This window comes from Podarcis bocagei (genome assembly GCF_964188305.1).
Source record: "Podarcis bocagei genome assembly, chromosome: 12".
NCBI lineage: Eukaryota > Metazoa > Chordata > Lepidosauria > Squamata > Lacertidae > Podarcis > Podarcis bocagei.
This window is the reverse complement of record NC_138137.1, coordinates 14,820,180-14,836,465: the sequence shown is the minus strand read 5'-3', so window position 1 is coordinate 14,836,465 and position 16,286 is coordinate 14,820,180. Positions and strand designations below refer to the sequence as shown.

At 43.4% G+C, this 16,286-nt stretch overlaps 1 protein-coding gene across 2 annotated transcripts in view; it reads right to left on the bottom strand.

The window, feature by feature from the left end:
- Positions 1-5,719, bottom strand: part of PIK3R4 (phosphoinositide-3-kinase regulatory subunit 4) — a 29,466-nt gene extending 23,747 nt beyond the window's left edge. The window contains exons 1-2 of one of the 2 annotated variants that reach the window (XM_081164328.1): positions 5,605-5,719; positions 2,715-3,476 (exon numbers count right to left, since the gene is read on the bottom strand). In XM_081164328.1, coding sequence (XP_081020454.1) covers positions 2,715-3,444 — 730 coding nt within the window. In that variant the 5' untranslated portion in view covers positions 3,445-3,476; positions 5,605-5,719. Of the gene's footprint in view, positions 1-2,714; positions 3,477-5,525 lie in introns of both variants that reach the window. The other variant, XM_081164329.1, reaches the window with a different exon arrangement.
- Between the last annotated feature and the right edge of the window lie 10,567 nt (positions 5,720-16,286).

Here is a 16,286-nt window from a genome sequence, read left to right as displayed (position 1 = left end):
GGGCTTCCCTCAGATGTTTCCTAAATGTCTCCTTAACATCTGATGGGAGGGCATTCTATTTCTTTTAAAAGAAATAGAAACTCCATCAAATTGGGGGTGGGGTGGGAAAAGCATATCAACCACATCCTTTCCCCCCCCCCTCTGGTGTTCAAATGATCTTGGAAACCATCACTGAGAACCAGTAAGGATACGTGCAGGCCTGAAGATGTTTTACACACCCACACATCCACAAGAGATGATCAGTGGCCCAAAACAATATGACTAGGGCTGCAATGTAGACAGAACCCCATGTGGAGTTCAAAATTGTAGATTAACCTTTACAGCCTGGAGAAAAGGAGCATTCAGCACCTGTTGGCATCCATATTTCCTGCTATTGAATGAGCGAGACTATATGCTACCAGTTGACTGCATTCAGAACACAATATGAACCCACATCATACACTGACAGCTAGGCAGAAAAGCTCCCACCAAATACTGTTTATTGAAAAAGGAAAGAAAGCATGAAAATAAGCTGTTCTTCTCTAGATGTGCCTGGAGTTAGTTTCTATGTCCTTCAATTGACTGTAGGATTTCTCAACCAAGGTAAGTACCATTGCTTCCTGAAGCAGACACAATCAAGGGCTGCCCAACATGATGAAGCCCCCAAACCTGCATGTAGATTCACATCACTTAGGAAGAATGACAGAAGTGCAAATTAACTGTCAGCACCAGGGCAAGATGTCTGGCCTCTAAATAGTAAGAAGACATTGATGCCAACAAAAAAAAATTGTGGATCATGAAATTATAAGGTTTCTTGTGAGCATGTTTTACAATTTCACTAATGTATCTGGGGCTAACTCATGTGACCAATCCTCCCACTACAACCCACAGGCTTAATGCAGAGACCCCAGTGGAACAAATGTAGCCACATGGATTTGACACCAGGAAGTGCTTTCAGATTGCTTCCAGACAGGTGTTTATGGGGGAATGGTGTTCATTATGCATTCGATACAATGCTATTGATATCAAACTACCGCTCCATATTTCCTCCCCCCACCTTTAATCAGGATTTTCCAGAAAAGGGAAAATCCAGCAAGTTACAATGCCCTATTTGCAATGTCTCAATAGCCTTTTTGTAATATTAAGCCCACATCTGGAAGCACCCTCAGAGGCATAGAAATTAGCCCAGTATGAATCACCATTAAAATACAGAGATGCTACTGTTATTCAGTGTACTTCGCAACTACAGAAATTAGAGTACCGTATTTTTCGCCCTTCATTTCCCCTTCATTTTTGGAGGGGGAAAAGTGTGTCCTTTGGGGCGAATGCAGGCTTTCGCTGAAGCCTGGAGAGCGAGAGGGGTCACTCTCCAGGCTTCAGGAAGCTCTGCGCAACCCTCGGGAGACCAGCTCCGAGGGTTGCGCAGAGCTGCCTGCAGTCCCGGACTCAGCGCAGCTCTGCACGGGCATCGGGAGCCGGGGGAAATAATTTTTTTTTCTTTATTTCCCCCCAAAAAAACTAGGTGCATCCTATGGGCCGGTGCGTCCTATGGGGCGCAAAATACGGTATGTCTCCTGGGACAGTACCATTTCAGAACGCAGATGAGAGAATGGCATGCTTGTTTGTTTGTTTTTAAAAATACAAGGAAGCAAACAAACAACAACATCATTCTAAATGGGAAAAACTAGCGTACTGGGGAGAAGGCTAAGCTAGGACCCTTCATATTTACTTGCTAGTTTTCTATGTGCAATGATTTTATTTCGATTTTTACACGGAGCTTTCAACGATGCATTTTCCCATTACATTCTGAAGTGGTATGATTACAGGAGAGATGTACTATATGTTATTTTTCTATATATACTTTAGCTGGACAAACGTGGAGCTTAATTGTTTGCAAGCCTCCTGCTAAACATTATACTTTGCTAATCACAGGAAGACTTGAGGATTCACAAGGAATGCTAAGAATTATCATGCAGACTAATGTGACTGTGAAGTAAAACCTGTATGTACAGTGGTAACTTGGTTCTCAAACACCTTGGTACTCAAACAACGTGGAACCCAAACACTGCAAACCTGGAAGTAAGTGTTCCGTTTGCAAACATTTTTCGGAAGCCAAATTTGCTCCGTTTTGAGTGTTACCCTTCCGATTTGAGTGCCACAATTCGGTTTTGAGTGCCACAATTCGGTTTTGAGTGTTACACTTCCATTTTGAGCGCCACTTCCCTTTTGAGTGCCACACTTCCGTTTTGAATGTTACACTGAGGTCTGTCTGTTTTTGCTATTTATTTTGCATTTTTGTTTTTGCGGCTCTTTTTGTTTGTTTTTCTGACTGTGTGGAACCCAGTTCAGCTACTGATTGATTGTGTGACTGAAGTACATTGTTTATTGCTTTCATTTTATGGATCAATGGTCTCGTAAGATGGTAAAACTCTTATTAAATTGCTGTTTTAAGGGTTGCTTTTAAAAAACTGGAATGGATTGATCCATTTTGCATTACTTTCTATGGGAAAACACGCCTTGGTTTGGGGACGGACTGCCAGAACAGATTAAGTCTGAGAACCAAAGTACCACTGTAGTTCTATACTGTATCTCATACATTATATCTAGAAAAGGCTGGTGGTTTTAGTTATCACAAGATTGCACTAAGTTCCCCACTCGCCCCCAGAAATCAGAAAGCAACACTTTCTATGAAGGCACAGCTTATGCATATTGTTTAATTGATCACTTTAAAGTACCTGCAGAAAAGATGTCCATTGCACGCTTTAGTTCCCCCCTGCTTCGTTGATTACTGTTAGCCAAGTCCACCAGGGGAGTGGAAGGATCTCTCATATTCTCCAGTTCCGTTGCAAATATGCTGCCATCAACAAAGCGCTCTGGAGCAATGTAGCAAGTCCTCCTTCTTGACGTATCAAAGAAATAATTGAAATCAGCAGGGTTGTCTTCAGGAAGGTAGGTTGGTTTAAAACTAGCAAAATCTGTTAGAAGGACCCAGTTCCAGCTGGTCACCATGACATTTTCAGTTTTGATGTCTCCGTGACGGACCCCAGACCTGTGTGCTTGGTCCACTGCAGTCAAGATCTGGAAGGCTATCCACCGTTTCTCAATGTTGTTCAGGAACGGACGAGTACTAATACGGTCATAGAGATTATCTCGTACATACTGCCTGAAAAGCATGGCTGCTTTTTCAGATAATGTGGCCTTCTGGAAGGGAAGACAGTTTTGCGCAGAATTCAACCTTATTTTCAGCTCCTCCAGCTCCTGCTTGTAACTAGTTAACGGTAAAGTTGGATCTTGAATGGCAAACACCTTGACGACCACCAGACCTTCTCTGTGCTTGGCTCGGGCAACTTTAAAAAACCGAGTACTGCCCAAGCTTTTGTCATATTCAAAGTCATGGATGTCTGAGAAATAGCTGTCAACGGAGAGGATCTGAGAAGGGGCAATTCCAGCCAGCTGGTTCCCCATGGCAGACCTTTAGTTCTTCGTCACAACTCTGCCTAAAAAAGACAAGAGAACGATTTGATTAATCTCAACTGCACTGCTCTTCACAAACGACACACAATGCAGGATTTCATTTTGAAACACACAAATTACTATTAAGTGGCTCTATCTGAAATATTTTATAAATAATAATTTGTATGTTAATGTCTTGTTTTATTAATGTTATTAAACTGAGTCCACATATGTACCAATTTGATTTAAAATATCAATTAGAAAGTGCAGAATGGGACGGCAAGTCGATGTAGAGCCCAGTTGCTGGAAATCACAAGTGGGAATACAGTGGTGCCCCGCAAGACGAATGCCTCGCAAGACGGAAAACTCGCTAGACGAAAGAGTTTTCAGTTTTGGAGGTGCTTCCTATGGGCTTGCTTCGCAAGACGAAAATGTCTTGCGAGTTCCTGCGGGTTTTTTTCCCTTCCCCCCCTTTTTCTAAGCCGCTAAGCCGCTAATCAGCTGATCCGATAAGCCGCTAAAGGCCGCTAATAGCGCTAATCCGCTAATCCGTCAATGGGCTTGCTTCGCAAGATGAAAAAACCACTAGACGAAGAGAATCACAGAACGGATTCTTTTCGTCTTGCGAGGCACCACTGTAGTGCTGTTGCACTCAGATCCTGCTCTTGGGCTTCTTATAGGACTCTGGTTGGCCACTGAAAGAACAGGATGCTGGACTAGGTGGGTCAAAGGACTGCAGAGTTGGAAGGGACCCTGAGGGTCATCTAGTCCAACCCCCTGCAATGCAGTGATCCTGTCTGCAGTCATCCCTGGATGGGCTCAAAACACCAACCTCAAAACGCCAGACGCACTGACCCCTCGAGTCACCTGAGGCTGTTATGTCCCCGTACGTTCCCATTTTTCACAACGTGTCTGAGATCACAGCATTTAATAACCCAAAGGCTTCCATTTCCCTTAACACAGAATATTTAACAGGGCAGCCTTTTCCAAACCAAGACACTGCTGGACTACAATTCCCATCGCACCTGACCATGGAGCCATGCTCGCTGGGGCTGATGGGAATTGTAGTCAGTCTAAAAATATTTGGAAGGACCAGGCTGTGCAAAGGCACCGCTTTCCCAAGCAGCCTTCTAGAAACATTCCCACGGCAAGCCATGGCCAATTTCTACCACAGCATTTCACACTTCTCCTGCCTTTTAACTTTACACCTCTTCCTTCCGTTTCCTTCTAAGATTCATCTTGGAAGATCTTATTATACACACACACATTTTATTATACACACATATACAGGGTGAGTCTTTTAAAAGAGACCCCATGGAATGTGTGTACTCTGTATCCACGGGGCCTCTTTTAAAGGACTCACCGTGTGTGTGTGTGTGTGTGTGTGTGTGTACACACACACACACACACAGAGAGAGAGAGAGAGAGAGAGAGCGCACTTTTCTCTGAGGGGACGCATACCCCTAAACATTTTGTGAATCTTTGTGCAGTACTTTTGTCCATTTATTTATTTTTCCCAATTTGAAGTATAAAATGGTAATTTTTCTCAAGTCAAAATAAGAGTAGCCCTAAACATTTTTTTTTTTGGGGGGGAGCACTGTACACACACACACACACACACACACACACACACACACGTACTCTCTCTCTTCTGGAGCAGTTTCCCAAACTGTTTTTGGACTACAACTCCCATCATCCTCAGCTAGCAGGACCAGTAGTCCAGGGATGATGGGAGTTGTAGTCCTAAAGAAAAAAAACAGCCGGCGACCCAAGTTTGGGAAACCCCGCTCTGTGGCGTCTCGGATTCAAGTCGACGAAGCCAAGGCACCATCACCCTGGTCAACATTTCTATTTTCCATGCCCAGCGGTCGGCCATGAATGAGCCCGTCAGTCAGCCCGTCCGTTCTCCCCCCCTCAGAAAACACCACTCCCTGCTCCTTAACGTCCCTTTGCAGTTTCGGGGGAGAGAAAGGAAAGGCTTCACGAAGGGTCCCCCAATAAAAGGGGGTCCGCCATGGCGCTGGGGACCCCTCAAAAGCGAAGTCCCTCCTCCCAACAGGGGCGGCGTGGGGGTCCTCCTCGCGCCCTTTTACCTCAGGCGCTTTCCCGCCGCCTGAAGCGAGGCGTGAGGGGGAGAGCGCGAGCCTTCCCGCCGCGCCAACGGCGACTCACCGCCTCTCCTCAGCTGGCCCCGGGGAGTCCCGGGAGGCCAGGGCCGCGCTTGCCCCCAGCGCTCTCGGCTCCTCGGCCGCCGCCGTACGGGAAACCGGTACGCATTACACAAGAGGAAGGAGGCGGCGCGGCCGCTGAGCTCACATCCTGGCGGGGAGGGAAAAGGAGGAGCCGGCGGAGCCGGAGGCCGGCGCTTGGACGCTGCTGGCCCTCCTGCGGCCTCGTCGGGAAGCCAGGCGCTTGCCGCTCTCAGACGGCCTCTCTCAGGGGCGGGGAACAAAATAATAATAATAATAATAATAATTTGCTGCTCCTAGACGGCCTCTCATAGAACACAAAGAAACGGGGCGGGGAACATAATAATAATAATAATAATAATAATAATAATAATAATAATAATAATAATAATAATAATAATAATAATAATAATAATAATTGCTATTATTTGCAGATCCCAGACGGCTTCTCTCAGAACACGAAGAAACGGGGGGGACGGACAAAATAATAATAATAATAATAGTTGCTGTTATTATTATTTGCTGCTCCCAGTCGGCCTCTCTCAGAGCACGAAAAAACAGGGCGGGGAACAAAATAATAATAATAATAATAATAATAATAATAATAATAATAATAATAATAATAGTTATTTGCTGCATGAAGAAACAAAGCGAGGAATGTAGTAATAATAATAACAATAATAAAGGTGCTGTTATTATTTGCTGCATGAAGAAACGGGAGGAGGAACACATTATTATTATTAATTATTATTATTATTAATTAATAATAACCGGGCATGGGCCGCTGACGGAAGAGACAGGAGTCCGCCCCAATCCCTATTACATTTATAGGATTTGGATTGGGGTTTATAGTCTGGATGTCATCTCCCAGGCCACTTTGAGGCTTTGGTTTTCCTATCTGTCATGAGGTTGTGTAGTAGGAAATGAGACTTTGAAAGAAGTTGTGCTAGTCTCTTTGTTAAAAAAAAATTATTTGTTTATTATATTACATTTGTATACCGTCTTAGCAGTTTATGGTAGAAACCATGCATATTGTCAGGCTGGCAATATATTTATTTCCTTGTCAGGCTGGCAACAGTTGAACAACAACTATTACTTAAAGGTAAAGTGACCCCTGACCATTAGGTCCAGTCGTGACCAACACTGGGGTTGTGGTGCTCATCTCGCTTTATTGGCCGAGGGAGCTGGCGTTTGTCCACAGACAGCTTCCGGGTCATGTCGCCAGCATGACTAAGCCACTTCTGGCGAACCAGAGCAGCGCATGGAAACGCCGTTTACCTTCCCGCCGGAGCAGTACCTATTTATCTACTTGCACTTTGATGTGCTTTTGAACTGCTAGGTTGGCAGGAGCAGGGACCGAGCAACGGGAGCTCACCCTGTCACGGGGATTAGAACCGCTGACTTTCTGATCAGCAAGTCCTAGGCTCTGTGGTTTAACCCACAGCGCCACCCGTGTCCCTAAGTATTACTTACATATATTTTAATGAATGCAAGCAGAATTGGGGCTGCCTCCTGCAAATGAAGTCATCTGCAGCTGTCTGGTTTTAAAAAGAGAGGTCTCTCCTTCCTTCCTTTAGTTTTTTCACAACTGGAAGGCACTCTGGATCCCTAAAAATTTCGGCTGCCCCTTTCTGCCCCCTTTCTAGTTCTATAGTACCCTTTTTTTAGATACTGCAACCAGAGCTGTACACTGTATTCCAGGTGTGGTTGCACCATAGATTGGTGATAGCAACAGCTTTGTTTTCAAGCCCTTTCCTAATAGTCCCAAACAATTCCTCTTTTTGCTGCAGTTGCTGCATGCTGGGTCAACATTCCCATTGTGCTATCTGCCTTAACCCCAACATCCATTTCAAGGATACATTCTAGCAGGCAAAAACAGGGCTTGTCCACACTTCTGTGCTTTCTAGGCATGCGCCCAAGCCATTTTGCATTTTCCCCCACAGCTTTCCCCTGGAAAACATGCTCTATGCCACTGAATCGAAACTTTAATTTTGGCCACAAGATGGCTGTATTTTCCTAAAATGCGGAAGAACCTATGCTCTGTATAATATGTCTCTGTTCCATCAGGTGTTAAAAAATTAAGCCGCTCAGAAATCCTTATCAAAGGATTTTGGGTGTTGCACCTAGCTAACGTCAGGACAGATGTCTGAAGGGATTATTATTATTTCCAAGTAGGGTAATACAAATTTCAAAATGAGGGCTGTAGATGGGTGTCTGTCATGGGGGACCTGACAGGCAAGCACACCAGAGTGGGCTTGATATATGCAAGCTTGTATAGGTGAATCAGTAACTTTAAGAAAAATAATAATCTAACTTCAGCATCTAGCAAAAAACAAATAATCTGGCAACTACATTTTCATTTCTCTCTTACCCCACCCCAAAGTGCATGATTCACTTGTTCTTATTAGTGGTGCTAATTTACAACACCTTGGATTAAAATGGTGGGCATTTTAAGTTGTTTCTACATTCCTATAAAAACCCAGTTAATATAGGCTGGAGGTGACATTTGTTTATTTAGTTAGTTTGTATTATCCATGGCTGGCATGCACAGCTCATACCCAGCAGGAGCCGTGCATTCAGTATTGCCTTCAGCTGTACTTCTGGTGCCTACTGTTTATTCCAGCCAGTATTTTAACTGAATTCTGATGTCATAGTTTTAACTCAATCTTATTCTCATTGTATTGAGTTTCATGTACACTGTTTAGAGACAAATGTAATTTAGCGAAAGATAAAAATCAATATGTTACTGCCAATTGATTAGTCAAGTTGTCCTCCCATCTTTCTAAAGACCAGGTTTGTGGCAATTATTCTGATTTAAACAAAATTGCAGCATCAGTCTAACCTGTGCGTATTGGCAGAAGAATGGTCCATGAGGCAGCTGGTGTTGTGATGGGTGTTGACTCGGCTTTCTGATTTGTTTTTCCTTGTGTTTGCTGGTTGCATTGTTATTCCATGTCCTGTGTTGTGCATCCCCCATAGCTTTTCAACACCTGGGATTAAAACAAAACCAAAATCAGTTTTTATGCAAATATAGCAGTACACACACAATTGTATTTTCATTGCTATATTTGGGTTTCATGCATATCCACTAAGATCAAACTACCTATAATACGTTTAACTGAGTATATCCACCACTGCAATGCAGGATCCAGTGTGCCTTGATGCCACCAGTACTGACGCTAGAAGCAGCCACAGTGGCTGCACAAATGATATTTCCTTTTGGATTCCAGGGACTTATTATGAATTAATTTTATAATGAATGATTTTAGAGTGTTGTGTTTTACTGTTGTACTGTTTTATTGTTGTTAGCCGCCCTGAGCCCGGCTTCGGCTGGGGAGGGCGGGATATAAATAACATTTATTTTTATTATTATTATTATTTTCAGCAGACTTGCAAATTAAGCTAGGGCGGCAGCGGCAATATAGACCATAATAGCCCCTTTGCTAATTGGACCACCTTCCTCTGTACACCTTTTAATCATTGCCTCCTCTTTTCTTGCTACATTCTTTCCTGCATCTTTTGCTACTTCTTAATGCTCTCCTGCATTCATCACATTTCTTTTGAAAATAAATAAAATAAAATAATTTTAAAGTTCCTGCAATTGTGCTTAACTCCCTAATCCCTCCCCCCCCCAAAAAAAAAGACAGCTGGGAAACAGTGTGATTTGAGTTCCGGAAATGAATCATTTGCAGGCCAAATGCAAGTGGGTAGGAGGAAACCACCTGAGGAAATGCTTAATTAAAAAGACACTTTCAATAATTTTGGGAGAAGCAGGATCTTTTTTAAAGCACAACAAATAGGGAAGCCTTCACTAACGGAAGACGTTTTGACCAGAAGCGGATTCACATCTCAATTGTGGGGTTGTAATATGGAATGTAATACTACATGAAATACTGTGAGGTACCACAGTTATCATTTTGATTCGAGCTGACTGCAGAAGAACAATGCTTCAGCATACATACCAAAGGACCCCAATGCATATAAGACCATTCTCAAATGAATTTTGCTCCATTCTATTCTAAAAGCTAGATACAAACTAACTGGACCTGCATACACATTTTGAGATTCCTGAACTGGCTGATGTGGAGGACAATATTAAGGAAGAAGAAGAAGAGTTTGGATTTGATATCCTGCTTTATCACTACCCAAAGAAGTCTCAAAGTGGCTATCATTCTCCTTTCCCTTCCTCCCCCACAACAAACACTCTGTGAGGTGAGTGGAGCTGAGAGACTTCAAAGAAGTGTGACTAGCCCAAGGTCACCCAGCAGCTGCATGTGGAGGAGCAGAGACGCGAACCTGGTTCACCAGATTACGAGACTACCACTCTTAACCACTACACCACACTGGCTCTCCTAAGGGCCATGCTTAATGAGTACAGTGGTACCTCTGGTTACGAACGGGGATCCGTCCCGGAGGCCCGTTCGCAACATGATCAGAATGCAACCCGCGTGTGCGTGGGTCACGATTCGTCAATTCTGCGCATGTGCGTGACGTCATTTTGCGCGTCTGCGCATGTGCGAGCAGCGAAACCCGGAAGTAACCCTTTCTGGTACTTCCAGGTCACTGTGAGATGCAACCTGAAAACGCTCAACCTGAAGCAAACATAATATGAGGTATGACTGTAATTTGCCAGGAATGATTTAGAAAGCATCCGTTCTCAGAGAAAAATAGGCTTGTATGTTTTGGACATATGCATGCTTTTAGAGGTGATGGTTATTCCTAGTCTGGTGAGCAGAAATAGAGGTTAATATATTTTGCTCCTGGTCTCTTTCACCTGACACCAATCTGTCTTTTAAACAGAAAATTTGCATTTCCTCCCACACAGTCAAATCTCCTCTCCTACTTTTATCTTTTGCAGTAATGAATAAAAGAGCAGCTGTCACAGCTATTGAAGCAGCCTAACAAGGAACAGCACTTTTGATTTTAAGGAGTGTCTTGAGGAAGATATTAGTCAATGTTTCTCAAACACATAAATCATAGACTATAGGGGGGAAACCACCACCACTCTTTCACTGGTTTCCCAGCAGTGAATCTGGCACGGACACCAGGAAACGGCTGGCAATCTTGGTTTCTCTCTCTCTCCTCGGATTTCAAATAGCACCTGAGTTCCCTAGAGATATGTATATATAATTGTAAAAAAAATTATCATGAGCATACAGCTGTGCTTTGCCTCTGGCTTATAAAATGGTGTTAAATATGTTTGTTCTGAATAGTTAGGGTTTTTGGATAGGTGTTCCTTGTTTGTAAGCATAAATTACTGGGTTGAGACAGAACTTGATGTGGGAATTGGAAGGACGACTCACCTCACTGAGACAGGAAGCAACTCAACAATCCAGCATTTGATTTGGTTGTTGGTCTGCCCGTAACACAAACTATTACCCTTAGTATGCTACATCTGACTTCAGAAGTAGTCAAGTAGTGTTTATTCCTCTGGCCTAATTATAAGCAAGTGTGTTTTCACAATTGATGCTAACATCTTGGGATTCCCCCATATTACCACAATTGGTGTTACTGTAGTAAGGAGAGCAGGAGAAAACAATTTAAAAATGAAATTAAAATCTGTTGTGTTTTCATTTGATCTGCAAATCTGGGAAATTCAACCCTGACACTGTTATTGGTGTGTGTCTGATGTTTTATGATAATCAAAACTGGAAGGAATTAGCAAGTGGCCTTAACCAAATGCAACATTTATTATGCCCTATTTATTCTTGGAGTGGGGAACCTGTGACCCAACTCCCATCCAAGATAGCCAGTGGTCAGGGATGATGTTCAAGAACATCTGAAAGGCCTCACATTCCCCACCTTGATTTACAAGGTAGATTAAGATGTCCACCTAGCTTCTGTTTGTCGCAAGAGGCTGCCCCCTTTTGTATCTCGCTTCTTAACTCAGAAAAGGACAGGCACATGGTTCTACCAAAACCTGTAATCTGTGAACCTGAAGTATGGCAGCTTCAAAGTGAGAATTATTTGTAGGAAAGTTTACTATTACTCAGTTAAAGCAGAGGCAGAATGTCATCTGCAATTTCCATGCAGTATGAGGGACACATTGATTATTTTTTTTAAAGAACAGGAAGCTTGCCAAGCCTCAGGCTATCACAGGCACATGTGTCTATTTTAGATGGACCTATGTAAGGGCAATAGTAAGGGACAATATAATCTAGTCTTAGTTCCTTTTCCGACAGGAAATCATTGGCAACCACAATGTTTCCTCTCTAAGGACTCTGGCAATATCTTCCATACAGCCTACATTGGCTCCCAGTACATTTCCGAGCACAATTCAAAGTGTTGGTGCTGACCTTTAAAGCCCTAAATGGCCTCGGTCCAGTATATCTGAAGGAGCGTCTCCACCCCCATCGTTCTGAGGTCCAGCTCCAAGGGCCTTCTGGCGGTTCCCTCACTGTGAGAGGCCAAGTTACAGGGAACCAGGCAGAGGGCCTTCTCGGTAGTGGCGCCCGCCCTGTGGAACGCCCTCCCATCAGATGTCAAAGCGATAAACAACTACCTGACATTCAGAAGCAGTGGCGTAGCGTGGGTTATCAGCACCCGGGGCAAGGCAAGTAATTTGCGCCCCCTAACCCATGGATTTGTGCCCCCTAACCCGTGGATTTGCGCCCCCTAACCCGTGAATTTCCCTAACCCCCAGATGTTGCGCCCGGTGCGGCCGGCCCCCCCTGCACCCCCCACGCTACGCCACTGTTCAGAAGACATCTGAAGGCAGCCCTTCAGATATGTGACATTTTAGTGTATTTTTCATCTTTGTTGGAAGCCGCCCAGAGTGGCTGGGGAGGCCCAGCCAGATGGGCAGGGTACAAATAAATTATTATTATTATTATTATTATTATTATTATTATTATTATTAGTTTAATATGCTTGTCTGTGTTACTGGCTATTGTGTCAGGAGGCTAATACATGCACTTGGGTCTGATGCTGTGGCAATTCATCATTCATCTTGGTGGTATGCATGCCTTGTAACACAAGTTGCAAAGAGTGGGTTCTAAAACAGAAATGGGACTTTCCCCCCACAGTACAGGATCAGGGTTCTGCCTGAATATGCATGTTTTTAATGAGAGGTGTTCAGGGAAGCAGACTGTGGCATCAAGTGCCTCAAATGTTTGGAGCAACAAAGACATAAGGAGAGAATTTTCTGAGACTATGACAAGGGGTTGAATTAGATTCTGGAAGATGGGGCAGGGAGGGTTATAATAGCTCCTCTTCCCTCACACAATCCCCCCAAATCAGAATGCTGTATCCCATGTACAGCAGCTGGTGGGCCAGAATATTATTTTTCCCTTGTGGGCAATAGATGCTAGTTAGAACACTCTTTTTTCTCACTACAGTCTACTCAGTTCTTTCCTTATTTACGGTATATACCATCCACTAACAAATGTTCTCTGGTTTACATTTGGGGTTACTGTATTTCTTCTATTGAACAGATTTCTTTAAAGTTCATCTTACAGTGGTACCTCGCAAGACGAATGCCTCGCAAGACAAAAAACTCGCTAGACGAAAGGTTTTTTCGTCCGCGATTTGCCTCGCAAGACGAATTTCCCTATGGGCTTGCTTCGCAAGACGAAAACGTCTTGCGACTTTGTTAAGCCGTTTAAACCGTGCTTCGCAAGACGAAAAATTCGCTAGACGGCAAAACTTGCGGAACGAATTAATTTCGTCTTGCGAGGCACCACTGTATATGATTATGCAGCCATATATGACAACCAGCAAAGTATTAAAATTTCAAATTAGCAGCAGCAGATAAAACAAATGTTTAAAGTCCCATAAAATTACCCCAATTCTATGTTGAATGAGCAAGTTTCCAAGGCTCTCTCCTCAAGGTCAACACATTTCCCTAAGAGTATTCTGCTGGTACTGATCAGGCAGCCCTTACTGGTGGCTCGAGAGAAAGGCCACAGATACTGATCTTCAAACTCAGGAAATTCATATGGGTGTAAACTAACCTGTGGCCCTGAAAATACTGCTGGACTACATTTTCCTTCATCCTCGACCACTGGGCATGGAGGATGGGAACGATGGGATTTGGAGTCCAATAACATCTGCAGCACTATAGGCTAGTTGCCATAGATTTAGGGCTTTCAAGGTTAGTACGAACACCCTATATTAGACCCAGAAATGAAAAGACGGCTGATGTGACTGGTACAGAACAGGCATAATATGATCGAAATAAAACATTTGTACAAGTGTTTTAGCTGCTGCGTTCTTTGCCAATTGAAGTTTTTTGGGTGTCATTAAGAGCAGCCCCACATAGAACACATTACAATAATCTAAAACATGAACATAATTAACACGTGTCACTGGCGTGAGCTCTGCTTTCTCTTGACAAGGCCACAGCTGGCAAACCAGTCAAAGCTGGTAAAAAGCATATCTCTCGCCACCAATACCAACTGAGGATCCATAGATGATACTGAATCCAGGAGTTCTTCTGACCTGGTTTGTGCATAATGCTAATCCTTGGCTTACCACAAACATGTGAGGGTGCACATCCTTGGAATGGAGATCACATCTGCTTTACTCCTCCCCTGGTCTTTCTGCTGCTGCACTGCTGTGAACTAAGCCACAGTTTTGCTTAGTGCGTTGCCCAAATCCAGACTCATGGGTTGTCTGGAGAAGTCAAATCACGAACCCAGGTCAGACAGCACACTAAGCCAGGGCCGTCTTACCCATAGGGGCTAGGGGTGTGGGGCACCCAGGCGCCAGGCTATCAGGGGCGCCATGCCTAGAGTCCAGGACCCAAAAGTTGAGTCCGGGGAAGAGCCCACCCGTTGGTTGGAGCGCCGCAGTGGGCTGTTCTGCTGCAGGTGGCTCTGCGCCGCAAGTTCGGGGGCGACCAAGCCAGCAAGACACTGAGGCAGGAGGGCGGGGGGCTCCACTCTCCTGCACGCCTGGGACTGGGCAACCGGGGGGGGGGCGCTGGGCGGATCTTTGTGACCCAGTGCCACATATGCTTAAGACATATCATGGCTTAGTGCAGAGCAATAGCATCACAAGCAGAGATGGGGCAAAACAGACACAGTCTCCTCCCGGAGCCCACACACTTGCGTAATCAAATGAATGTATGGTTTGGCTTAGCATTAAGTGTGAACTGAGCTGATCTGTGCACCATAAGTTTGTTTTTCAGGGTATAGAGAAAAGAGCAACATAAACAATTTCAGATATCTAATGATTGAGGGAATTGTCATTGATTTAGAGCAAGATGGAGTTTCTGGGTCACTGCAATTCCAAGCAATCAAGATAGCTTTGTGTATACTTCTCTTTAAAAGGGTCTCTTGAGGTTTGAACTGAACATGCATTAACAATTCAAAGGATTATTTGAAAATAATTTTCCATGTCTGTCAGCGTACCTCTTAATAGTCCTTAATTACTTATCATTTGATTTGTCTCCCATCTCATTTCCAGAGACTCATGTTGACAGCAAGTTTGATTGCTTATGCATATAAGAAGAGGATGAAGAGAGACTGCCATGATTATCCAGATATGTCAAATTTTCACTCCTGGTGACAGGAGATATTTTCATTCTTAATTTTATTAACAACATTTCACTTCAAGGAAAATATTGAAGTATCCATACTTATTTTTACTTTTAGTCTAAGGCTAACTGATCCAGCAGTATAAAAGAAAATGCCGTATTTTCCCCTGCACGGTTGGGTCAATTAACCTTAGGTGTGTAGCAGACTAAACGTAAAAATAAATGCTAAATAAAATAGCTGGCATCCAATGAGCTAACTTAAGGTAGGGATAGGGGATAAATTTTGGTTTGTTTTCATTTCAGAGAGAAACTATTTAACTCTTCTTGAACAAATATGCAAACTCAATTATTCTTTGAAATTCGTCCTGCTCAGACTTTTATGATGCAGTTCTCTAATCAACTAATGTGTACTGTACAAAAATACGTATCAGGGGAAGTGTATATAACACGTACACTAGTGAAAATAACAATGCATTCTATCAAGGAAATTGCTTGCAAACATATTAGTAAAAACTGAACAAATATGTTTAAATTAAGGGAAATTGGCACTTAAAGTGCTAATTAATCTTAATGAGGAATGTAAAACAAGCGAACAACCCAAACCCAAATTGCTACAGAAATGTGGAGAACTGGATTTAAGATTGGAAAAATGAGAATGTGTGTGAGAGAGAAACCATAACTGACAGATTTGCCCCTCTCCACTTTAAGATCGAACCCCTATGCATACTAACAGGGGAATATGTTCTACTGAACACACAGGAACACAGTGCTTATGGAACCAGTTGGAATTCTGGCTTCTTAACCTGTGTCCCTCTGGCCTTTAAAAAACTTTTTTCTTGAAAAGGAGACTCCCATCCAAAAACATAAGCTACCTTTGAAATTTATGTGTGATGGATGGAAATGGGAGCAGGTTCTGCTGTTTAAGAAGCAAAAGCTCAAAGCCTCACTGGGCATGTGGAACTCATTCCTGGACAACATTCATCTAAAATATTCCCACTTAAAAGCTCAATCCACCCTGGCCACCAAAAGCTGTCCCAAATAAAAAAGATTTTACATTTCTTTTGAAAAAGACTTGTGGGGTGGCTGCTGAGAATGCTGCCCTCCCTAGATGCTCTTTCTTCAGCTTTGAACTTGACCTATAGGTAGAGTTGCCATATGTCCGGAATTTCTCGGACATAATTGCTGGT